The sequence below is a fragment of the Sylvia atricapilla genome, chromosome 2 (genome assembly GCF_009819655.1).
Source record: "Sylvia atricapilla isolate bSylAtr1 chromosome 2, bSylAtr1.pri, whole genome shotgun sequence".
Lineage (NCBI taxonomy): Eukaryota > Metazoa > Chordata > Aves > Passeriformes > Sylviidae > Sylvia > Sylvia atricapilla.
Genome location: NC_089141.1, coordinates 106801990 through 106828938, shown reverse-complemented (window position 1 = coordinate 106828938; position 26949 = coordinate 106801990). Strand labels below are relative to the sequence as shown.

The following is a 26949-nucleotide window of genomic DNA, read 5'->3' as shown; positions in this document are numbered from 1 at the left end:
GAGCAATTTCAAACACATGGCACTGGTATTTCATTTGGGCTGTCTGACACAAGATAGTTTGGGTTTCTGTTGTAAGAAAGCCAACATAGCCTAATTTAGTCCTTCAGGGCTCAACACATTTCAGTTGGTGTTAATTGATTAGTAGAACACAGAACAGTACTAAGCTAATGCCACGCTATTTGGTGTGGGAAGAAAGAAAACTGAAACTTAATACTCAGAAATTAAACTGAGCAATTATCCTTTACAGCAACCTGTGAAAGAAGAAGCACCACTCTAGAATCCGTACCACCTAAACCAAGTGGATGAAATTCTGTACAAGCCTGTATGTAACTTGCATCCATCTCTTCAGTCTCAAAAATTCACTCCACACTAATGCTTGGGGTTATGCCTGCATGTTCTTAGAATTCCTTGTTGGAATGGATAAGCAATGAACTTATTTGTAGTTGAAAAAAGGTATTTATATTCTCTGCTAAGAATTTCCACAGGCACCAGCACGAGGTGCACACAAGGTACGTGTCAGTAGGCAAGGGAGTATCAGAACTTGAGGGAAGAGGTTTATAGCTGGCAAAGCCTTGAGGAAGGTTTTCATAGTTGGGGAAAAAAAGGAAGTCACAAACAGTGAATTCCTTTCCTTTCCCTCCCTTTAAAAAGGAAAGTAATGCCTTTGGGTGTATGTGCCTAGAGATTACATCTTGGTCCCAGTGAAAATCACAGTAGGAAGTCCAAGATGAGGATTTTATCCACTCTTGAGAACTTCACTATTAATGTTGCACGAACTTTCAAGTTCTGAAGTTAACATATGCACACTTCTCACCTCTAGAATACAAAAGTAAAACCAGACAGGAAAACAAGAAAGGCAGAACACAGACAAAAACTTACATCATTAAATGCATCAATTAGTGTCTTGAATTGTCAGCTTTTTTTCAGAATTTTGAGCTCTAACAGCAAAAGCTTTAGAATACACCTCTCCTGCTAGGACTCTGGAATTATTGCTCTTACACCAGCATTCTCTACATGAGATCTGGTTTGAACATAAAGGCTCCCAGCCTCCTGAGAGCCAGGAGAGGGTGCAGCATGTAACAAAAATCCAAGTGAAAAACAGGAACCAATCAGAAAAGAGGCAATACTGCAAAATCAGTCCCCTCTAGTGTAAATAACTATTAAAATGTTGCTTAAGGATTCCCTATTGCAGGGAATTCTGACAGTCTACAGTAAGAAAGGGGAGGGGGATTCCACAAATCTTCTGGGGAATGTAGACAGTGTTTGGAACAAAACAAGTGACATCCTTCAAAACAGAGGTACTTTTGAGAAGTATGACAGAGCACCACATCTGTATCTGCACTACATTATCAAGGCAGATTCCTTATCTTTTAAAACATTCGATGGGGAAAAAAAAATCCCAAACCCAAAGAAGGAGTGAACCTAAAAAAGGTGAAATTCATTGTATACAAGTCCGTTTAATTACAGAAATGCATAATAAGCCAAGATAAAGTGCTACAAAATGATTAATGATTTTTAAAAGGTCCATGGCATTCTTCTTGTTTTACTTAGTACTGGTGACAATGGGGGTTAGTGCAATGGCATTGGCTGAACTGGAATTCACAATGTCTTCGTATTGTGGGGGTGGATCTAAATGTTGCTCAGTTTCGCTTCTTCTCACACTGATTTCCCCAGTGGCTTCCTCATAGGAAGGAGGAGGATCACAGTTTGAGAGCCTCGTGGATATTGAGTCTGACTGTGCATCCGAATAGCTCAGACCTCCTGGAGAGAGCCCACTGACTTCATACATTTCCTCCTGTGGGGAATGAACAATGCTGAGGGGCGGCGGGAGGGGCCCTCTGCCGTCAGCACCATCGCCCAGCGCTCCGTGGGCTCCCCTGTGCACGTACACCGACTGCCTGCGCATTTTCTTTTTGAACAGGCACCTCCAGATGACAAAAATGACAATGAGGATAATAAAAAGGCCAATGATTAATGGGAATGCAAGGTAAAATGAATACCAGCTATGTCCTGTGTTACTTTCTCCCTGGAGTCCGTTTTTGTAGACTTTCCAGAACTCCTTCTAGAAGAGCAAGACACAACATGTCAGAAACTATAACACAGTTAATAAAGAAACAAGCAATGTAAGCAAGTTGTTTTAAAGAATGAGGAGAAAAACAAAAGGCATTTCAAATACTGATGATTAAAATAAGAACTGGCATGGATAAGCACACGCAAACTTTCAATTTTTCTTCTCCTGTGATTAGTGATACAAAAGGGATTTGGTTTTGCAAACAAACTCCTCACCACCTCTAACATTCTCATATCTGCACTCAGTGTTTACAAACATGCAGCAGAGACAGGACTAAACAATAATACACTCAGAAAAGAAAAAAACCCAACCACAAAACAAACTAGGAAAGAAGTATCTGAAAAGCCCCTGCCTAATCAGCATGCACATCAGCCATCCAGTGGATCAGAATCTGTCAGCACCACTCAAGGTACAAGTTTAGTTTGTTTTAAAATGCCAATAACAAACTAGTACAATTTAATATGGAAACACTGGCTCGCACTGACAGACCACTTTGGCAAAGCACAACTATGCTGCACTGTCTTATCATAATTTAGACATGCCCCACCCTCTGGCTCATACAGCAATTGCTGCCAGCCTATTTTGAGTTGATCCAGATACTCTGTTTACAGTTAAAAATAGCTCCATAACTATGAGTCTATTACACAGGTTATGTTCTAGAAACCTTGACAAGAGAGCTACAGATAAATGGAATATAAAGTGAAAACATGAACAAACGAAAACAAAGATGAAGAGGGACATCAATACTTGAAAATCCTCTTTGCTGTATTAATATGAGCAAGTGGGAGCACAAATACCATGTTACCATCCAATTTCTTCTGCTGTGAATGCTGTGAAGAAACAGCACAAAAGAAAAGTATACCCTGTGTCAAGAAAGTAGCCATCCTCACCTGTAATGTTTCTCCTACTACGAAACACTTGGAGTTTTATAGTCATCATTTATTGTATTTTAGTATATTGTAGTATAATTTAAAAACGCAACCCCTCAAAAACTGCAATTAGTGACACCCCCTAAGCCCATGTCCGAATCTCTGAACTCTAGTTTTCTTTTAAAATGCACAGACTTGACCCCCTCATCCTCCTGCCAGCATCACATTAATTTTAAATGACAACACACATTTCACGCAACTATTTATAAAATAGTCACCAGGTAGAATTGGAATTGTCATTGCTCAGTTGTTAGTAAATGATTTATTTAGGTTGCAGACTGACTTTGTGCACAGACAAAGCAGACCCACATTTTTTATTTAGTTCAGGCCTGCTGCCACATGATGAGCATTAAGCAGAAAATGCCACCAAACTGACCCCAGAGGCAGCTTGAATCCAGAAGCAGCACAATTCCGCTAGCATGGAGGTCAAGCTTTTCCTGTCAAAAGCAGGACCAGGACACCATGGGCAAAACACACAGTTATCAACACTCGTGGATCAGAATTTACTCAGGTTCAGCAATGCCATCTACATGCAACAATTGACTTTACTCCTGTAAACTTTCTTCTCCAAAGCTAAATTCTTTTGCTCTTACATCTATGTGCAAATTAAAAAACCAAAACAATTTCAGCTCCTACATCAATCCAGGATCAGGCATTTTCCCTACATTTTTAAGGCTTGATACCACAATGCCCTTCTTTGATGAGAACCCAGGTCCACAAGACCTAAGCTGTGTCAGGTGACATTGGCTACAAGCAAAGCAAGAAAGACTGGAAAGATGGACTCTAAATACTTCTCTACAAGGGCTCTCTTTGGCATGTGCTCCACAGTGAACCCCAAACCAACTATTCATAGTTTAGAAAAATGTATTTTGGGGGGAACTAACACTGAAAAATGACATTAGCTTACAACTGAGGGCTTTTGGCATCTCTGCGTGATAAAACCTGGCAGAACCAAATACCTCATCCTCTCCCCAAGAGACTTACCAGGCAATTAAGAATACCTATTACTTTTCCATCTGGTTAGAATACAGCTAACTAGATTACATAGTAGAATAAATAATATATTAACTAAAAAAAGCAGAGAAGGATTAATTAGGATTATGAAATGCTGCTGTACATACTGGAATCAAACTTCCCTCATCACTGTTCTGTGACCTCAATGGCAGCAAAGAAATAAAATTTTACAGTGTTTGTTTTTAAGACCAAAGATTTAATGAAAGTCATTAAATATGCTGCGCAAGGATATGTCATTTTAAAGACTGTCTGGAGAAGAAAGGTAGTTTTGATGAAAAAGAAGAAATCACACTTCTTCCCTAACAATCTATTATGTGTTGCAGACTGCAGAGGAAATGCACCTTCTCCAAGAAAAGGGTAGCAAGTAGTAGCAGGTATTTGAATATTATTTCCCTGTTACTTCTAGGTCAGATCTATCTGCTGTAGAAAATGTCTCTGTATCTTCAGAAAGCTGAAACAGCATCTCTCCTTGGCACTCTGCTACTCAGCAAAGCAGCAGAAAATCTGCTCTGTTCTCCCAGAGTGGCAGGCACTTAGTGCAGAACAGGGTGTGTTGCGTTGGGGATGTTTGACTTGGTGATGTGACCAGACAGATGCATAAAGAGCTTAAAATAAGAGTTTAAACTGCCTTAAGGATGAAAGTAGTTTAATGTCCTCTTTCATTTACATGCAAAGCAAAGCAAATTCAAGACAGTTTAGACACTCCCCACTCTCTGGCCAGAAACTACTCACAGAGACAGAGAATACAGTTCTGCACATGGACGAAAAACACTGAGAAAGAAACACTTGCTTAGTCATTAAAAAAATATAAATCTTTAAATGCTTTTCTTCATGGGGGGGAAAAGAAAAAAAAAAAAAACACCAAAAATAACCAATCAAAAAACCAACTCCACAAAATCCCACAAAAAATAAAGTTGTTAGCATACTAGATCCCGGGTTCCCAGCTTGCATTTGTACAAGTCAGCTCTCCAAGAGAAGCACAAAGATTTTTAGCTCCAGACTGCCACAATTGACAGGAACTGCAGGAAATTCATCCTCCAGGTCTGAGTTGCACAGCTGCCAAGCTCCCCCCCTCTGCTCTGCCACCCCACGATTACGCTGCAAAGTAAAGGGATGATGCAGGAGGAATACAAGACATCTGGTCAGAGTCAAATCCTGCCCAACAAAGCCACAGACAACTTAGATGAGTTTGCACAGTGTGAGGATTTGTACAAACTGCTGTTTGTAAAAAACCTTACTGTTTGAAATAGACCGAGAGTGGATAATTGAAAATTTACAAAGTATCTGTAAAATTCATACAGAAAGTTAGAGTAATTTATAAGCTGGAAAACTAACAGCACAAACATCCCTCCCACAATTGCTGGTCTCTTTAACTAACAGAAAGGACTTTCTGCTTGGCAAAATTACTAACTTGTGATTAATGAAAAGGAGACTTCGGTAATCATTTATCCCTGAGTGCTATACAACTGGGAATACCAGGTGTAAAAGCCTTTTAAGGCTGAAAAACTCAAGCAGGCCACAGAATCAGATAACTGCAATGGAAAAGACTCAGAAAACATCTAACATATATTCCTGCCAAGAACAATTTTTCTGAATGTACCTTAGTGCTTTGGGAAATCTAGTTTGGAATAATGAAAAGGAATTCTCAAAGGCATCTCAAAGACAGTTACAGCAAAACTTTCCAGAATTCTGTTTCCCTTTCATTTTTAATACTTCTCAGAAGAGAGTCAGTATCAGTTAGCTGGATCAGAATGCTGGATCAAAGAAAGGATTCACAAGGAAGTCAAGACTCACACTCTCTTGAGAATTTCAGGGGAGGCTTTTACTACATTTTTGGAGCATTGTCATCCTCAAATGATTCCTTGTCAATTGCCTGACTTGTTTTAAAGGTGCATTGATAACAAGCCAGTCAGAAGACTGCTTGGTATGGGCCAGGCAGAGGGTGAGCACAGAGCAATAAGGGGAAGTGAGTGCACCTGCTACATTCTTCCCTTCTGGTCTGCCCCCAGTTTGAATTAGCAGGAAAAGATTCACATCTTCTCTTATGAGTATTTATCCAGCATCCATAATTACACACAGAACGACACTGGAAGTCTTACTTGATCACATCACTTTAGATCTGGTGTTTTGAGTTCTTTGCTAAGCTTTTTAGCAGTAGTTTGTTTTGCTTGCAACAAAGAGAACTTGGCAATTTTTGTAATATTGAAAATTTACTGGAAATTTGCAACAGGAACAAAAATCTGTGACTTCCAGGATTTAAAATATTCATGCATTTTAATTAAAAAAATGAGTTAATGGAAATTACTATCAGTGCATCACACTCAGATAGTTCACAGAGTAACCTCAGAATAAATCTTTGAGCATCCTAACAACCTCTGACACCTGACCAGTGAGCACATGCAGTGCTGCCTGCAGGCTACAGGCACCACCAATAAACAGCTTTACAAGATCACACCTAGGGCTCACTTTATCTGTGAACTTCTCTCTGACAGTAAACATTAGAGACTGCTGAAAGAGTTCAAACACAAGCAGGCAGGGATACTCTCCCAGATTCCACATATCTTTATCTCAAGAACTTCCATTAGCCAAAGTTGATTCCTTTTAATTAAGGGTTCCAGACTGATTTATTGTCCCTTCATTTACATCACTGTTCTCTGAACTTGTACAAGCTTTTAGGATCTGAGTCATCCTGTCCACAGCTCCATTAGCTGTGGTGAGGAGAGACTTCTATCTGCTTTGAACCTGAACATTTCCAGTTTCCTTTGAGGCCCTCTTAGCTCTGCTATCAGAAGGATGGCAAGTGATTGACCTCAGCTCAGCCTTCATCTCACAGACATCATCACATATTCTCTGATACAATTATTTTATGATCTATTGTTGCTTTACAAGTCTTTGTATCCATATCTTTGATCAATTGTCACACTTCTCTGGTCCTTCCTCAGCAACTAATTTGCCTTTAAGAAGATAGGGAGATGAGAGTTGTCCACACTCAAGATGTGGGTAAGCTCTTTATTTTGATCCCCATTCCTTTACTTTAGATTCTTAGAACTCAGGGGGGGTTCGTTTTGGCTTTGTTTGACTACTCAGCATTAAAGTGAAGTCTTCATAGATTGAAATTCAGATCTTGTTCCTGAATTCTGTTCAGAGCCAATCATATATTACAATGAATGTTCCAAATTCCTCCACATGCATTACATTTGTCAACACAGAATTTCATATTCTATTTTACCCACAAAGTTCTAGAAATTCTGCCCTGTTGGCTCTAGCCTAACATCATAGTTTCATCTTTATAACTAAATTTAAAGTTTTAAATAACAATTCTGAATCTGTCAAAATTCCCAAGCCTTGGAAATACTGAATGGCATGTATGCACACTTGACATACACAATGCTAATTAAAAATTCATGCACCAAAAATATCTTGAGGGAACTCGATATTCTTTCATTATTCTAATATTACAAATCTGCACGTTGCAGACCTGCCCAGAAGCAGGCAGACAAGATAAAAAATACAAAGACAGAGATTAGACAAAAAGTTATCATGAGATAAATAAGCTACAGCCCCTATCTGAATTCCAGTCTATGTACACTATGAAAGCTTTGATCCTGTGTTTCTCTGAATATACTGTATCATGTTCCCAGTCTACTTCATCCATTCCCTTCCCCTGGGCCACAGATGTTAAGTATTACTAAGTGGCTGTGTGGATGGATACTGCTGGGGGACAATGCACTAAATAAAGCCCAAGTAAATGAGGCTGGTCAGGCATCACTGCACATTAGCAGAGCTTGGCCCATTAGCAACTCCCCACAGCAGAAAACAGCAGCCAGGGAAAAGGGATACAGTTGTGTAAATGGATAAAAGGTCAGGACTTTTTGGAAGCTCCTTCACCACTTGTGGTAGAAAAGAAATGTAATTATTTCTGTTTTACTACTTCCCAAATACCTCTGCAAGGGAAATGCTAATTACCATAGCATAAAATGTTCCTAAATGGGAGATAGAAGCTGAGAGACAACAGGTTTAGGTTATGTTCTCTCTAGTGACTGGAACAAAAAGCAGAAGTGATAATGTGGTAGAATTTTATACAAGTTATCTCATTGTACACATTATTTTTAATTACACAGTAAGCTATCATTAGGAATAGTCACACCAAATCAAGTTTGGAATGAAAAAACTTGTGTACAGACACTTTACAGCTTCAGAAAGAAGCAGCTTTGGAGAGAAATTACATGTGCTACAACTTCATTTTAATAAATCAGCAAATTCTCATGCCAGCCTTTTCCATCTCTCCAAAAAAAAGATGCTAAGAATTTAAAATGTCCAGTATGCCTTAAGACTGTTATTTTTCGATGTTGAGCTCAGCCATTAAAGAGTGGAATGTGTCACCTCTGTAAATTTCAGAAGAAATCTTTGAAGGCTCTCTGTGCTACTTTGGCCACTAAATCACAATTTCCCTGTGCAAAAACCAAATCTAATGCAATGCTGGAAAACAAGCACTCAGAACATCCAGAAGTTTAGTGCAAATACACCCCACCCATCTTTACATACACAGCAAAACATACCGTTTTTTCCTCATTTTCAAATGCTTCTCTTGCTTCTTCATAGCTACAGATTTCTTCTCTGCATTCATGTTCTATGTCACCTTGCTTTATTTCTTCCAGAAAAGTGTTGGCTCTTGGGTATCTTTTTAACACAGAGTTGGCTTTGTCCTCTGTTAAGAACACTGAATAAGAAGAGGAGAGTCAACAAAGGTCACTCTAAAATAGGCACCCAAAACTCATGCTAGAATTGCTCCAAGAAAATACGCCTTTGAGAAAAAGTTTTTTCAAAGTCTTCCCCTTTATTTGATATGATAAAAGCCTTTCCTAGTTCTGCTCACTGTGGTAAATAGTTGGGCCTACAATTTCAGTGGTTATTGCTAAAATGTCAGATGCACAGACCTCAATTCAGCATCATAGTCATGTGTGATGAAACAAGACTGAAGCTGGTACCCAAGCAGAGTCATTGGAAGAGACAGACACATGATCAGCTCAAGTTGACACAGAACAAACAAATCCTGCTTGTCAATATCCAAAATTATATTTGCAACTGCCTGAGGGTGTCACAGCCAGAATGCTCTGAAGTTTTTGATATAAATATTTATGACTTTTACCCAGAGTCACAAACACCAGAGAGCTGCATTTATCAATGTTTAAATCTGTAAGTTTTCATAAGCAACTTTGAAGCAGACTTGCTCCCTTCACTCCAGAACTCTTAACCATGAAATGGGTGCTCTTTTAAGGGTGTGGGGAAGTAGCCTCTTTTCTTTTTTTTTTTGCACCATACAGAAAACGTCACCTTATTCAATGAATCAAATTAAACAATCCTAAAAGGCAACCAATGTTCTGACATAGGTATCCTTCATTGCTTTCCTTAGTTTGCTGTACAAGGAGGAGAGCTAGAAGCAATCTCTTTTCTTCTGATGTTCCAGCTTTCCATCAAACTCTCTGACCCACTGATTTTTACATATGCAGTAACTGGGAGCACTTTGAAAGCCATCAGCCTGAATTACCCAGGAGGTACATCTGCAGTGCATGAGGCAGGAATTCTCCAGGTTTTTCAGGTCAGGAAGCAGGAACATCAAGTCAGTGCTACGCTGCTCTTGGGCTTTGAGTGCCAGCAAGAGGGGATAATGATTCAATGCACTGCCACACTACTGCAGCTGTAGCATTTTCTTGGCCTATGCAATCATTTGTGCGTTGCTTCATTTGCAGTTAGTCTGAAGGTTTTTTTTTTTTTTTTCCCTAAATCGTCTGACTTTTAATGTTATAAAAGGAGGGCAGCAAGGAAACTGTGGTTTTGCTTTAGAAAGATGTGCTGGCATTTGCCAGCACTGATTAGCATAATTAGGCATAGCTAATCTCAGACACTTGTTTAGTGTCTGTGGAATACTACTGTAATGGATCTGCATGGCCAGGCTACAGGGTGGCTTGTGTGAGAAGCTGCCAGAAAATTACCCTGTGCCAAGGAGAAGGAAGGGGAGGAGGTGCTTCAGGTGCCAGAGCTGGGATTCCCCTGGAGCCCATGGCACAGCTCATGGTGGCGGATAGTGACAGAGCAACTTTGGGGGCACCTGGCATCCAGCCAGGTTCACTCCATCACAACTTGGTTACAAATCATTAGACAGTGATCTTCCTTTAGCAAAGGATTACATGGAGATGTGAAGATTGAATTCCACGACACCACTGACTCCTATGCTTCTAGCTGAATAAATTACATGCGTGCATCACACAAATTAACCTGCCTTAGAAGGTTTAGAAGCTAACCTTTAGAAGCTAAGGGTTCAGTGCATCCAGCTCTGCAACTGCACCTACTGCAAATTTGGTTTTCTTCAGCACCACAGGTGAGCACATGGACATCTCATATTGTCTAGGTTCATTGACTGAATAACATAGAATATTCAGAAACCTCTTCAAAAAGGAAAGACTAAAACATGGCTTTTTTTCCACTTCCCACACAACTCTCCTCACTTCCCTCTAGGCCTGAATAATTTGGTTTCTTTCAGCCTCATGCCTCAGTGATCACCTCAAGGTGATGAGCTGAAGGATGCATCCGTATCAGGAATGCAGCACACAGCCATGCCTGGGGATGGACTGCAAGTGCTTTTCCTACTTCCCCCACGTCCTTGTGGGCATTCCTGAAGGGAACAAGTGTCAGGCCAGACTCTCCCAAGAGTGCCCATATGTAGAGGCACTGAAGAGTAGATAATGCACTATAAATTAAGTTTCCCTTCCTCCAATAGATAAAACTTAGGGGATTTCATTTCACGGCTGGAATCCATCCCTGAAAAGAGCACTGAGGGAAATGATGACAGCTTTGTATGGGATGCAGAGGGAAAAGAAACACAGGGAAATGCAGGGTGCTGAAAATACCCTGATTTACAGATTCTGGCTCTCAGAAACAAAATACAAATACTTGTTTCTGCATGCACTTTTCAATTTCCAAAAAAGAATAAAGGTTTAAAAGCTAGTATGTTAAGAAATACTGCATTTGATACATATTGCTGTGAGTTTTTAAGTAATACTTTAGTTTTCCAAAAACAGATAATCATACATTTCTGAAATGAATTGATGAAGAACAGCAAATGTTAATTCAGTTCAAGAATGGACAACATATGGCTATCTAAACCCCCAAAAATTTTATTTAACAATTCATATTCAGAAGGTCTGTCTTCTCTCACAATACAGTATACAAAATGCACATACTACAGAGACAAAAAAAGCCTGCTGAGGAAAATAAACTGTGTCTCATATTAATTATGAATGTATGCGAGAAATAACAATCTCTGGCTAGTCCAGACCAGGAATACCTTTTGACCCTGCAAAGCTGGAAATAAAAATGAAGTATATTAACTTGTTTGTTTGGATGTCACATTTTTAATGCTCTGCAAAATCCTACTGACTTAAAATCCTATTGCGAAGTCAATACAAATGTATCAAGGAAATAAAAACCTGCAGTTGAAATACAGGGATTTAATGAGAATCAGGCACTGCCTGATGAATCTTATAAAATAGATGATGGAACTGTATTGCAGAACCCACTTTGACTTCTTAGTATTCCAGGACCATAACCATGTAGATATTTAGCTATAGTTGGATGGGAGAGTACAAAAAGCCCACTTGGGTTCGATGCCCACCCCGCTAAGCCACAGCATGGCTGAGTTCACTGCAGCTGTGACTGTGGAGCTGAACATAATCAGGGAAGACTTGAATTTGTTAAGAATAAAGGAAAGAAGCAAAAAAAGTCAGTTTTTCACTTTGTTAAGGAGATTAACCAGCAAATAAAGACTTTAAAAAAAAGTCAAAATCGTTATTTTTGCATTATATAAGACACAAATCATCCTAAGCCTCTTCTACTTCCCCAGTTTTTGTAGGATATAGATGAAATTATACAGCTACCAAATTTAATGTGTTTGAATACATCATGTATTCAGACATATTTGTGCTCTGTATGTAACTGTAATAACTGGCTTTTGCCAAGTTTTTATGGATCAGAAAGCTTCCAAAGACTTAGTTTCACTTATTATTATTGAAGAGAACAATACAGTCAGATCAATTCATGACACACCCTCTGGAAAGCCTGCCTGCTATGCTAGTAGTGAATGGATACTCTAGCAAGGTGAAATTCAACCAGGACTGGAGCCAGGCACGGACACAACAGGATAAATATTTTGCAGTCTGTCAGCTGAAGCTGTCATAAGGAAAGGAAACAGGCTTAAGGTCTGTAGTGACAGAGGGAACAGGGCGCAGCAGTGTGGGAAAAGTATTCTGAGACACTGCAGTGCCACCTAAGCAAAGCCTGGGGCAGCCTGGACACCAAAACCAGCTCTATTGAAACCATTATTGAGCTTCCTTTTTTAGCTCCTTACCAACATCTAAGCAGACTAAAATCACTACTAAATAATAAACACTTGAGCTCTAAATTTGAAGCTGCTGCTGCTATTAAATCTTTCTGTAGGTGATCTTAATAAATCCATTTGGTTTGAATAGGGTGGAAGGAGAAAAATGATTTGTACTTTTATTTATAAAATTTAAAAAGTAACTTATGCTCTGAGAATCGAGAATTATAGAGACAAGCTTAAAAGCAGTTAAAACTTGAAACAGTTTAAGTACTCAGGGCTGGAAATTCAGCTCTGTGGTCTTCATTCTGCAGCCAGCTTTCAAAGGGCCACAATAAGTCTGTGATGATTTTTATGGTCTGCAAGTAAAAGCTATTCTGTCAGAAAAGCTGCTTGACTCCAGTTCAGCAAAGTGCAGGCAAAGATCTGCATGAGCTGTAACATCAAAGTCAGTTCAATGCCAGAGGGCATCTTTTGTGCAAAGAGACTGGGATTATGAGCAGAAGACAGTTTTGGGGTGTGCTACTGTCCATTTCACAGGAAATAATAGAGAATGCACACTCAACAGTAGGTTAAACTTACCACTATCCATGGTGATTGCTGTCAAGGCAGGGAACTTGCAAATATTAAGCCTGTAAACAAAAGAGGAAATATCCAGATGAGTTTGCAAATTTCAATCAACTTGGACAAGTTTCTCTTGATTCCCAAATACTGGTACAAATACATCAGTATTCAAAACTCCATGATCAAAATGAATCCCTCTTTTGAGTTGTACCAATACTGCATGCAGGCTGGTTTCATAGTATAGGAACACTATCCAAGAAAAAGATAACCTTTGAAATGGTTTAACAATTTTCAAGGCTTTTTGAATTCAGAATATCAAAAACATTAATATGAAATAAGAGGGTGTGTATTATTTCAAACAAAATGCAACCTGTTTTGCCTAATTGAACTTTAAAGCTATTACATTCTCCACTGTAATTACTTATACCTTAACTAAGACTTAAATTCACTGCAGAGATCATCAAGTCAACTCATTATCTTTAATCTATAGATCAAATCTTTTGAAATCAGAATGAACACATGGAAATTCAGAGTCAGTTACTGATTAAAACAGGATGCCTGAAAAAAGTTCAAGGGCAGAACAAGATCTGCCATTTGGCAAAGGAACTTGCACTACATGAGAGGATCTCAACCTGCCCTACAAGAACTCACATGTACTTTGTACCTCATCTTGGAACAAGAACAGACAGGAGATGCTCTCAGTTAAGAAAGTGCCTGAAGCTCATTGCACCCACCAGGCAGAGAGCCAATATGAACTGCATCTGGAGGAAGTCAGAGTAGTGCAGCTCCTTGGAATCTTTTTTAGTATGGAAAAAGTCAGGAAAATAAAAGCTTTCAGCAAAGTAAGAGAAAGTTGCAGCTGCCTAACCAAGTTAGTAGAACACCACGAGGTTAAAGGGCTTTTTATTAATGAAGTAACTTCTAAAGGTTAGCATCAGTCTTCAGAGGCCAGCCAGGTTACACATCAACATATCACACCACCCAGATGTCCTCACTTTCCATAAATCTAAACCCTTAGAAACAAACCCTTCTGTAAAAAAGGTTGGCCAGGGCTACTGTAATAAACAAAGAGGGAAAGTTAATGTTTCCAGCTTGCCCTGCACAACACCAACATGCAACTCGTCATGCAAGAGCAGACTGCAGCACTTGCAGGGCTGAGGTCAATGGTGCTCCATGAAGACATCCCAGCCTGCTCCAATACTGTAGGAGTGGCACTACAAGATGTGAGATGAAGGAGTAAACTGATTTTAAAGCAAGTTCATCAAATCTCTTAAAGGCAAATAAATGTGAATAAAGATCAGACATAAAGGCACTCTGAAAATTCACCACCACAGTGTTTAGCTTGTTGTTACTAAGTATTGTAGATTAACAGAAGCAGAGGGCTTAATTTCTTTTTCAGAACATATATATAAAACCTCTTCTAATAGCCGGAATTTTTCTTGGCAGACAACTCTATGCCAAAACAAATTATCTTTTCCCTTTGCTTCTTGAAAAAAAAAAAATAGAAATTAGTGTCATTTAATGACTAGTCACATTGTCACAACCCAAATATCTGTGATGAAGAAACCGCTAAGCTTATTAAAATAAACAGGTCACGAAAGACTTGGCTAGTGGTCTGTTTTCTTCACCCGTTGCATTATCATTTTCTTTTGCCATTTATTACCCACCAGTTTCAGACAGCTGGTTTAGCAACAGCCCCCCAAATAAACACACATCAATAGAAGAGGCATCACCCAGGAGTGCTCCTTTGCTCTGTGAAGAGGCAGCAATGCAGTGAACTAAACATACCTTTCCTACGTTTCCCCTCTTGAATGGGGCTAATTTTTTTTTTTTTTGCAATAAATTTCATCCTTTAAAGTTTCACCCTTTTAACAAAATTTGAGTGTGAATTTCTACAATATTCAAAAATTATAAACCTACAAGACAGAACACAAGTATCCACATCCAGGAGCCACAACCCCTCTGATGGCTCTGCCTACTTGGAACTGTGTTAGGAAAAACGGGACTTGGTGCCTCCCCCCGGCTACGGGATGTTTTCCACCAGGAACAGAACAAGTTACTGCTTCTGCCTTGGCACCTGGTACTTGGCATATCATGTCCTCTGGGAATGAACACCAGAACACTGACACACAGGTTGGGAAACTGGAGAAAGCACAGGGAGAAGAAAAAAGAAAACAGAGAAAGCAAAATATCTTTTAATTTCTTCAAAGGAAATTGTATTAGGGGCTAGTGGCAAAATAAAGACTTGCTGAAGTGGCTGTGCAATACGAATTATGTTTCACTTTACCTCCCTCATTACAAAAGAAAACAGTATGCCCGTCTCTAGGAAATATCAAATACAGCTTTTCTATCAGCAGCTGCAGTGCAGAAACTTCCCTTCATCAATCCACATCAGATTTTTACAGCACTTAAAGTATTCAGAGCTCCCTGGAACTAATTATGCCCATTCTCTGACAAATGTGTTTTTTCTATGCTCTCCTGACTTTCCTCGCCAACTTCTTCAGTTCCAAGCTCCCACAAACCACAGCTTCACCCTCTATTAACAGTCCCTTCCCCTAAAGGGAAGGAGTTTAATTATACTTTAGTCCTCTACTCTGACACTTTTGGTTCAAACTGACTAAATAGTTCAAAGTGGCTTGGAAGAAGCAATTGAACAAAGACAAGTATGAAAATCTTTTTTACTGTCATAAGCCAGCTAATAAAGCAGAAGAGGGCTGGTCACACCACAGGAACATCCTGACTTACTACTGACTCATTTATTCCTCTGTCCAACCTTTAGTTTCCTGCTCTTAAGTCTTCACAAACCCTACTGAAACACCAAAATTTGTTGTTTCATGAATCCCTCTTCTATCCATCTTCTATAAGGTTATACATCACCTTAGATATGTGACAACACAGTGGACAGCTGTACAGCCCTGTACCTGTGCTGAGTGTCCAATTCTGAATTAACAGCAGCTGATCCAACCAACATATGACCTTTCCTGACTGCCTGCTTGACTGTCCGTAGAATGCTTCAAAAACGAAAGAAAAAACGATGAACTACACACTTCCAGTAGGACCTATAATGACTCAGTGGGAAATACTGAGTTCTAAAGCCTGTGAAAGAGCCCAGGAGACACACCAACACCCCCCTGCTATTTACCAGCAGTACCCTGATCACCACCAACAGGCTGCAACGTCTTACCAAGGAGAAACATCCTGTATGAAAGAGGAACTAATACTGAAATAACAAACCAAGCTGTACGTTTCTTTCCACAATTAACCTAAATATCCTCTGTCTCAATTCTGAAAGTACCCAAATCTTGCATACACTGTTTATAAGCATAAAGCATATAACATTTGTATACATATTTCCAAAGGTGGTAAACATATTCCAGCAGCGGCAATCTCTTGAATTGGGAAGGTAACTAATTTCAGCATTAAAAGCTGCTGTCTGAAGCCAGTGATTCTGCAGGATTTTCTTGCATTTATTAGGATGACCATCTTTGGCTGGCAGGCACACACCTCCACTGGGCACATTTCCTGGCTCCAAGTTTAATGGCAACTTGCGTGCAGCACGTACCATTAAAGGACACAGGATCTGACTGAGGGCACACAAGCTGCCTGCACTGTTCTCCCTCACTGGCATTTGTTCCAAGGATACAGAACATCGAGAACAAAGCCAGTCTTTAAGGGAAGGGAGTAGAAAGGGAAGGGAAAGTAAGGCTAATATAAAGCAGCAGCAGTATTTTCCCTCACCTAGTTTCACACCTGCTGTGTTAAAAGGGACTTAAAATACTGCAAGGTCCCTGCCTCTCTCCCAGCTGGGAAGGGATGAGCATGACAGCATCCAGGTAGGGAAGGGGGAAGTGGCTTTTTTTCCATTCTGCAACAGAACTCTGCCAAGTGGTACAGCTGTTAACCTTAGTTTTCTAATCTGTACGATTCATGAAGACAAAGACCTACATAATTTCTTAAAGTTATCAATATTTAGGTTCTTCTGGAGCTTTTTATGGAAGCAGGTCCATTCCAGGGACACTGTTAGCTAAAACATCAGTAGACATTCAGTCCAAAAATAAACAGCCCTGTTCTAGCTCCTCAGCCCCAAACCAGGTGGAATGCAACAGCTGGAACACTCCTGGGGGAGGTTTGTTTAGATAGAATATTAAAACATTATCAGTCTGACTTCCTGTGTAGCTGTTTAATTATCTGACAGCAATTTATACAGAATGTATTATGTGCCTACCTAGAAATCCCACTCCCACCACATGTCTTTAACATGTTTGGTAAGACTCCAGTTTCTTTTATTTATTATCTACTTCCAAAAGCTTTCTCCCTAGGAAAAGCATACCAAAGAATTTACATTGATTCAAATGCTGGAAAAATAGATTGATTTTTCTCTGAACAGGAATTCCACAGGATATGGGAGAACCCTGTATTTATTAAGTTCAGTTTGCTTGCAAAAGCAAGGTTTTCCAGGGAATTTGGTGGGAATAGAGAGGGAGGGAACACTTTGGAAACTACTCTGTCAGATGAGGATGTGAAAGATTTTTCCCACCTCAGACCACATGGGACAAGAATAAAACAGAGATCTGAAAAACCTTCTGCTTTGTATATGCTATTTGACCACAGCATTATAAACCATCATCATTAATTTAAGCACCCAAAACCAGAGATCAGATCACTAGGAGGAACCTGTATTTCACAGGCTGCCACTGCACCCTAAATCCACTGAAACAGTTCATTGCCCACAGAATGAGCACGTACAGGACACAACAGCACCCTGACAGCAGAGAGAAATAAGCTTCTCAGGACTGCAGCTGGACAGAAGCGCAGCTGGACAAACTGAATCTGAGCTTCTGCCTCAACTTCATTACCCCTTTTTCACTCAGTGTTTTTGGTTCCGTTGAAGCTGTGGCAATATTCTGGCTGGGCATTTGCCAGATACTTGCAGAGGTTCAAAGGGGGAATTTCTATAAGCTAAGACATCTCTTCCTTCCCCTCCCTTTAAAAACCAAACTAGAGCATTCTCCTGATACATCTTGACAAGCAAGACCTTTGGCAGGAGAAGTAACAAAACTATTTACAGAGAGGAAGAATTTTGGTGGATTGCATTGCTTTAAAACTCCTGGGGACCATGTGGGGCAGTTCCTGGGAGGCATAATTGAACACTTACATAACCATCTGTGAGGAAACCAGAATTCCACAAATCCTCAAGAGACCATGCCTTTCCAAGCAGCCTGTAGAGTAGAATTTCAGACACCTCACTCTTCTGAAAGCTACTGTCAGAAGACATTGATTTAGGTTATACAATCTCCCATGCCTCAGGAATTCAAATTTAGTGCATTTAACTTGATAATCCATTGAAATGTTGATATAACAATAACCAATTCCTCTCCTTTTTCAAGTGAGAATGATGAACAATTAAATAAAGCTTCCACAGTAGGATGTGTTTTTATCCTGATTTTGTTTGGATGCGAAACTGATGCTAAGTCACTTATCTATTCCAAATTCTGTTCCTTGTCACTTATCTATTCCACATTCTTTTACACTGCCAGTCCCTTTTAACTAAATCTGACACCAAGATTTCTTTCTTGCTCCCACACATTTTCCATGAAAATCAATGACCAAGAAGAACAGAGAAAACCCATTGCTCTTCAGTGAAGTGAAGATGGGTGTACCAATTGCAGCAGTTATCTCAGCAGTCACGGTGCCTTTGGCAGCTGGAAATCATTATCTACTTTGCCAGCAGAAAGTGGGCAAAACACCACGGAAGCAAACACCAGGCCAGGACAAGGCACAGCTCCACAGCCCTTTGCAGGGGGCAACTCAAGTAGTTTAAAGAGATGAGAAGTGAGAAAGAGCACTGCCAGCACATGTGAGATGTCAGGATATTGTGATTTGGGGTAGCAGTTGGATAATAAGGATAAGCATGTTAGGGAATGGAGGGGAAGTCAGATTAATAGTGGGAAAGGTGAGAAGGTAACAGAGACAGGAATACAGCTTCATTATAGATCTGGTGCTCCCTGACCTAATTAGTGTTTGGGTGCCAGCTGACAAATCTAACTTGTGGGCCACTTGGATATCATCTATTCTAACTCAGGCTTGAATAGCTGGACTCTTTATCTGAAGCAATTACAGTGGCCATGAATAATAACCTCTAAGTGCATAATAATGATCTCTATCCATGACTACACCCACATTAGCTAGGAATGCAGAGCACTAGGAGTGCACCTGAAGAGCTAAATAGCTGGTGTTGAGGACCCAACACTTACACAACACAGGTCAAGGATTCTACTTTGGGGTAGTTCTGATTTGCTTTCACGAGCTGAGCACACTGTCTGGCAGTGGGACTGCAGCTCTTTATCTTTTGGTTCAGTTTATCTTCTGGTTTACCTTCATCCGTAAATATCTCAGTCTGAGTGTTTTGCAATGTTTCTGCAATGCAAACCAAAGCACAGTAAGTAGTGACAACTGGAAAATTCCTAATCTGAACCAAAATGCTACTGCAGATACACCCATACACATTATGACCACACTCACAGAAGTAAGCTGAGGAAGGAACCTCTGTAAAAATGATTTCTTAGTGAAGAGCCAAAGGTTGTTATGGGGTGATAGTGAATGTTTGGGAAAACCTTTCTGTGAGGCTACAAAAGCACTCTGATAAATAAATTGACAAAAACAAAGGTAATGTGAGGCTCTCCTTCAAACTAAAAACCAAACAAAACAATAAAGCCTCTCAAAAAAATCTCAGCAGAGTCAAAGAGATTTGTGAAGCAGTCTATGTGCTTGTCTTTTGTCTTCAAAAATTATGTTCTTGAAGTGAAAATTACATCCTACTAATACACAGGACACCACAGGGCCCAGTCTAAGGCTTAAATCCTGAAATACTGGAGTAGTTTCTCAAAAACACCAGAAAAAGAGACACACAGAGACAGCTAATCCAGGAACTATGAGACAACCTGGGCAGCCCTCACCTCCCCAAACAGAAAAAGCACATTCTTCCCACACACCCCTAAGGAGAGCAAATACGGATTACAAAATTAACATCCAATTTATGATCACCATTACTGATGCTTTCAATAACTTCCTTTCCAAAATGTTACCAGCTTCTAAAATCATAAAGTAACACGCAAAGTCAATACATAATAAACCAGAGAAAGTACATGATCCCTTTGCTACACATTTACAGGTGGCTGAAGTGTTAAATTATGTATTGATAAGATCCTATGGTATACTAGTAAAGTGACAGCTGCTTATTAAATATCTATAATGTATTTTTTTAAATTTATAGTAAGATCAAATAATCAATGTACCGGCTAGCACTTTCAGAGAAAAAAGCCCACATGAGCTGTATCAAAATACTGCAGAATGTTTTCACTCACAGCCTCCCTAAATCAGGAGCTTTGAATGTGCACTCATCTTCCTCCCCTATTCTGTTCTTGTTTTCATACAAATGAAAAATTTGCATCTGTCCTCTAGATTAGAAACAAGCCAGCTTTGATTTTGTAGTTCAGACCATCTCCTGAAGCTTTACAGACAACAAACTGAGGAACAGTCAGCAGCTCTGCACTTCAGCTGAAAACTGCATTGTATATGGATGAAAAATTACATGTTACTGCATATTTGGGAAGAAGGGAAATATCCTTTGTGCTTAAATCATTACTGTACACTCAAACCTCTTCTCTTCAGAGAAGGCAGACTTTCAGCTGATCTAACTGTAACACGCTGCAGCCAACCATTACTTCTCACAACATGACAAACTGGAGAGCATCCACTGACCTCAGCTGACATGGGTGTAAATAAGCCAAAGGACCCGAAATTTCACATTAGTGTGTAACTCGTGGAACTTGGTGCCACAGGACGCTGTTCAGGACGAAAGTAGAAATAGATGAAAACAACTAAAAAGGAAATCAGTAAATGAGAGTGAGATTTTGTGATTACTATAACACAATTCTCCAGATGTAGCTTTTATTGTTAACTACATGGCTGTGAAAGGAGAGGAGTCCAGTGCCCAGAAATGGGTAACTACAGCCAGTTTCTCTCCAAAGTGGTTTAAAACTTGATTAGGACCAGGGGAATAAATATCAGCCCATAATACCATGACACAACCAGAAATTGAGTTGATAGATGGCATGTGGTCTCTTTAGATAGCCTACTCACTACCTGCAATCTCTCTTTTCCATGGGATCTGGTTTCTCAAATCAACACATCAAAGCATTCATAAAAAGTAGAAAGTACAGTACAACAGTGCTTTCTACCTTTTAAAAGTATATATGGGTTAGGCAGGGGAAAAAAAAAAAAAGAGTACTACCTTTATTTTAGATTACACCTCCCTAAACATGAGAGAGAAGGGCCAAGGAACAGTCTCTGGGCACAGTCCATTCACAAAAATGTAATTTCATTACAGGTACAGTGTTTGTCTGCTCAGAAAAGGTCAGAAGATCAAAGCTAACCATGTACTATTTATCCTGCTCTGAAACTCTTAACAGATACTTTCTTCCCCAACACAACTTATAAAGCAAAACCATGACCCAAGTGTCACAAATAATACCTTTACAGATTTTCCAATAACACAAACTGGCTGTACAAGATTCAGCCTCCAACTCTATTAATCTGTATCCAATATTCAAGGCTGCTCTTTTCACAGAAAAAGAGAGACCTGGCAATTCCATACATCTGAAAAAGGTTTTCCTCAACTCACTGAAGTTTTTCTTGGAATTATTACAATATTGTGAAAGGTAAGCAGCAACAGCTACTTTTAAAAATCCGACTACCTTTAAACTACCAGAATTTTTCAAGTAGCTATTAAGAAACCCCAGAAAGAGTCTAGATCTCAGAACATGCATTTTTGCAGTAAAAAAGGAACCTGGGTAATGTCACATTGGCATCTTTGTGTGCAATAACTTTATAACAAACATAAGACTACTACTTAATGAAATATATTTTGTTTTTCTGTGATGAGGCAACATTCTGCCCCATATAGAAACTGCATTTAGCACTTGTTTGGTAGGCCAGTGTCTAATACCCCATTTAATTTAGAAAAATTAACCCCAAACCAATAAAAAGTAATTCCTTTGTTTAATGGTAAAATAAGCTAGAGAAATGTGCAAACAAAGCCTTCTCTTCCAAGCATTTATGCACTGTCAGCATACTTTAATATAAATTTCCATCCTGCCTGTCCTCCCCTGAAGCAATGCATATATGACAACATTTCAGAGCATGTTTTAATGGGATTTTCCAGTCAACCAAAAATCAAATTGCAGAGAAGTTATGAAAGAGTCATAAACACATATTTCATCTTATTGAATTATATGGTAACTAGGCAAAAGATAATGAGGCACAACTCCTTCAGAGATTTTATTAAGTTTTCTGTCACACTGGGGAATTGCATAAAGAGAACATACAGAAAGTTGTACACCACCAGAATCCACACAGCAGCTGCAGTAAAACAGAAGGGTAAAGAGCCCTGCAAACCAGGGGGGGGAAAAAGAAGTAGAATTTAAATACTAAATATTTTTATTTCCTTCTCTCAACACCCACATCCATTATTTCTCTCATAACTTCACCTGAATTTCCAACCACATGACAATGCACAATTATTTTACTGCACTGCACTTGATTTTTTTTTTCTGAGTAGGATTTGAACAAACCTATCCACAAAGCTCATTTACACATTTAAGGTATAGCAAAACATGTTTTGACTTCAGCCTTGAAGAGGAGTCAAGGAATTTCTCCTCCTTTCCTGCCTCTGCCACCCACCCTTTCCTGGGGATCAGCCTCCTGATGTGGCTGATGCTGTTCTGTGCTCTGCACTTTGGCTTTGTCCCTTTCCTCCTCTGCAGCTCTGCTCCTCAGGACAGCCACAGAAAGGAAAAGTGAACTTTCCAGACTGTATCTGCCACCAAAGTCTCTCTCTCCCACTCTCAGGGAGCTGGTTTTCCATCTCTTGTGACCTCTAGTCCAATGATTTTACTCATGGTCTCTTCCAATTAACTACTATGGAGCAATAGAAATCCTTAAATTCACAGCAGTTTTCCTAAAGGAAGCACACTGATCTAGAGGATGGAGGCATCCTGAACATCATCACTGGAGAAAACACTGGAAGATGAACAAACATCTAATTCAAACTGTCAGTTACGAGGAATTAAGGATCACAGTGAAGCTTTAAGTCACAGCTGATCAATCACACAGCATAATTCCATACCTACCAGTAGCAGGTCATACTTAGAAACAATTTTTTGCACTTTCCAGTACTGTAAAAACGCTAGAGCAGCTCCCAAAACTAAAACAATGATTCTACTGTAGCTCTTCTACTCCTTGTGATGTGAGTCAGTACAACACCCATTCTGCCCAAGTCAGAAGCAGAAAAATGCATCTCACAAAAATAATTCAGAGGCTGTTTACATTGAAGTTCATAAAGTCATGTGCCAAAGTGATGTGTCAAATTTGTGTATGCAATTAACTGTATTTAAAGATGTAATTATCTCAGTTGAGTCAAAAGCATACAGAGAATAAAATAAAGTTAATTCTTGAAAACTTCATTCATAACTGACAGATCCTTTACAGAATCCAACACGTCTCACATTTTGTTCTTGGAAGATTTTTTAAAAGGGTATTCCCCTACTCCCACACAAAGCTGAATATATACTCCAGGATACAGAAAATGGGGAGGAGTCTTCTAATGCAAGAAAGTATACCACTGATATTTTTTAGTTCTGGTAGCACACATGTAATACACTGCAGAAGTCATTGGAGGGATCCTAGATGTGCTGTGCATCAGCAGCTGCATCTCCACCTTGTGCATTTCTGGTGTACATCCCTCCATCCACACAAACAGTTTCATAGAACCACAGAGCAGCCAAGGAACGACAAAAGATTGTCTGATCCAACCTTTTGCATGGAAAGCAGCCCTCATAAGGTTATCTAGCACCCTGCCCAACTGCAGAAACGACCCCTCTAGTTAAGGGGAATCCCTCATGTTCTTGGGGAGGTTGTTCCAGTGAATGATTGATCTCACTGTAAAAAATTTCTCTCTAACATTGAGATGAAAACTTTGCTCAACTTTTGCCAAGAGTTCCTAACAAACACCTACAGTGAGAATGCTTTGATACTTCGATTTTTGAGAGCTGCAGATCTGATGAGCTTGTAGTCGGGCACTTTACAGTTCACCCTAATTGGCCTTTCCAGAAAAGATGAGTTTGTTCACCTTCTCATCTCCTTGCTTGTTTTAAAACAAAACAGATCAAGTCCTTGCTGCAGCTGACGGCAGAACACCAGGAAGCAGTCAAAATGCAAAACCCAGCAAGGCTGGAGTGGAAAGGGAAGAAGTTGTGTTTTCAGGCAGTGGCAGAAGCTCAGATCAGTTAAGCCGCTTACGCAGCCGCACACTCCACAGGCCTTGCCTTTATTTCGCTGCTGCCCACAGCTCTGACAAACAACAGGAGCAAACAGCAAATGGCACAGTGAGCCCATTCCACTTGTGATCCTCTGAAGTGCTCAGCAGTACTGAAATAAAATATCCCAGACTGTGCTCATTTCAGCTGCCATGGGAGAAATGTGTAGGAAAACCAGCAGGAGATTTAACTAATTCTGACAGTGAAACCTCATTTAACCCTTCCCCATTCCCTATAGCCAGGAGAATGGAGACTAGGGACAGAAAGACAAAGTTGCTTCTCCTCCCAGGTTTATTTAGTAAATAGTTTGAAGAGTTACAGTCTGCAAATAAAAGCTGAAGAATACACACAAGGTCAATAAAGAGCTGACTGATAAACCTGGAGAAACAGCCTGGTGCAAAAGTTCACATGCCTGATGAAGCCACTATTTATGATTTTCCTGCTAGGATTCCACAAACTGCCTTCACACCAGTGAGCTAACAAATTCACACTTCAATGCCAAGTAGGAAACATTTACAAAGACAGCTGATTATAATATTACAGTTTAGACAGTTATGCTAAATGGTTAATTTAGCCATTGGGATTTTAATGAAGAATTGCTGTAAAGTGGATGTTGAAACTGGGCCATCCATTGTTATACAACAGGAAAACAACGAGCTCAGCAAAACAGGAATATCCAGAATTACCACAATTCTTGGTGTAAACAAACAAACAAAAAAAATCCTACCCACCCTGAAGCTCTGGAAAATACAGATTTTCTGCAGTTTCAGGTGACAAAATGAATACTTCACTGGGATTAAGTTTTATGTATGACAAATTACTCCCATCCTACACTTCACACAGTGTCTCTGGATTTTAGCATTACTTAATTTGACCACCCTTGGAGTAATCAAATTGGTACAGACTTACCACTAAGATGAAAAACTGGAAGTATGTTGAGTGTATGATCTTCAAATATGAGCTACCAGCTTTCAAAAGTAATTTCAGAAGCAACATAAGAAGGCTGGTTCAAATATTTCAAATGAAACAGTCCACTGAGCAGGTAAAATGCACAATGAAATGTGTAAAATGCAAGGGATCTCAAGGATCTTTCAAGATGCCAACTGCAGGATAGTCTGTCTCTCTCCCATATAAAGACATTTATGGTCAAAAAAGTTATCTATTCACACAAAGTAGCATTCCTGGTCTGAAAATGGGCAATGCTTCTCATACTACTACAGTGTGCATGTCTCAGCCCCGGATGTTAACTCCAGTATACTGGGCTGTGCAGATGTATTTGTCTGATTTTATAAATGTAGTTCTGAATAGATGTCTTTTATTCAAAGTCAAAGTCATTTTATACAGTAATTATGTATTATTTAAAAAAAAGCAACAGCCTGAAATAGGCCCAGAAGAGCTCTTAACCGATGTGTTTTCTTAGCAAGCCAAAATCCATGGTGTGATTTTAGGTAGTTAGCATGGAATTTCTTTAACTGTCAGTATAAAGACAGGCTTTGCCTTTGAAATGCAGCTATTCTAATAATAGTATTAACCACTTTGATTAAAACACCAATTACTTGACAATCAGCACCATCAAAAGTGTCAGGAAGAAAAGAATGAGTTAAATGCATTTCAAACCTCACAAATGCGTATCAAATTTGACTGAACAAGAATCAGTAAGACAAGCAAAAGTAAACAAGGAAAGGGCTGGGTATGGTCAGATTAGATTTTAAGAGGTCAAATAGTTACCAACATCTGAATTTAGCTGGCAGGAGAACAGACGAGACATTAGGTCATTGAGGCCACTCCTCTGCCAGCTCTGTAGGGTTCTTGACTGCACACTGCAAGTGCTTTTGTTTATAATGTGGAAGAGGAGGGGGAGCAATGGTGGGAGCAAGAAAGTAGATTGTCTTTGGAGGCTGAAGCAAAACAACCATTAAAGAAGCACCAGCCAGACCAGACAGCATCCTGGAAACACAGTTGATGGGAATTCATGAAAAAGCAAGATGAAAACGAGCAGCAAAATTCAGGATTGAGCTGACAAACTGAAAGCAAAAGCTTTTAACAGTATAGTGCAAAAAAATTAGAATTCTTGCCTGTAGGAATCTGGTGTCATTTGTTGAGTAAATGGGAAGAGATGACACATATAAGATTTCCTGGAATAATGGAAGAAGGAAGCAGAGGGGCAAAATGGGTTCATTTTTCCCCAGTACTCATACCTGGGGTACGTGCTACCAACCACATCTCTTGTTCCCTGCCTGTCCAGCTGTTTCTAAGAGCCAGGTAAGAGTCCAAAGTAAAGCAGGTAAGTTTTTATTCTCAACATGATTGATGCTGTGATCTGCCTCATCAAAAGAATACGGAAATGGTTACACTATCACAAGTGAGGGAGGTCACAGGGGCAGGCAGAACAAAACCTGGATGGACAAGAGGATCACAGGAAAACGGAGCTGTTTAAAATGTCAGAGCAAACAAAAATGGTTCACACTGCTCCAGCCTGAAGTAAGTTAGCATTGTCCTGAAGTATATTTTATCCTCCTTTTGCCACAGAATTTATTTTTGGCTCTAGATAAATTACATAAAAATGCTGTTACAATGGGGACACCAACATTTTATTTTAGGGATGCATCTCCCAAAACCTGA

At 39.6% G+C, this 26949-nt stretch overlaps 1 protein-coding gene across 1 annotated transcript; it reads right to left on the bottom strand.

Moving 5' to 3' along the window:
- Nucleotides 1-591: 591 nt before the first annotated feature.
- PRRG1 (proline rich and Gla domain 1) lies at nucleotides 592-13016 on the bottom strand. The gene is made up of 3 exons (XM_066314032.1): nucleotides 12971-13016; nucleotides 8574-8734; nucleotides 592-2062 (listed from the first exon to the last, which is right to left on the bottom strand). Exons 1-3 carry the CDS (start codon nucleotides 12978-12980, stop codon nucleotides 1544-1546), a joined length of 690 nt encoding a protein of 229 aa, XP_066170129.1. The 5' UTR covers nucleotides 12981-13016; the 3' UTR covers nucleotides 592-1543.
- Between the last annotated feature and the right edge of the window lie 13933 nt (nucleotides 13017-26949).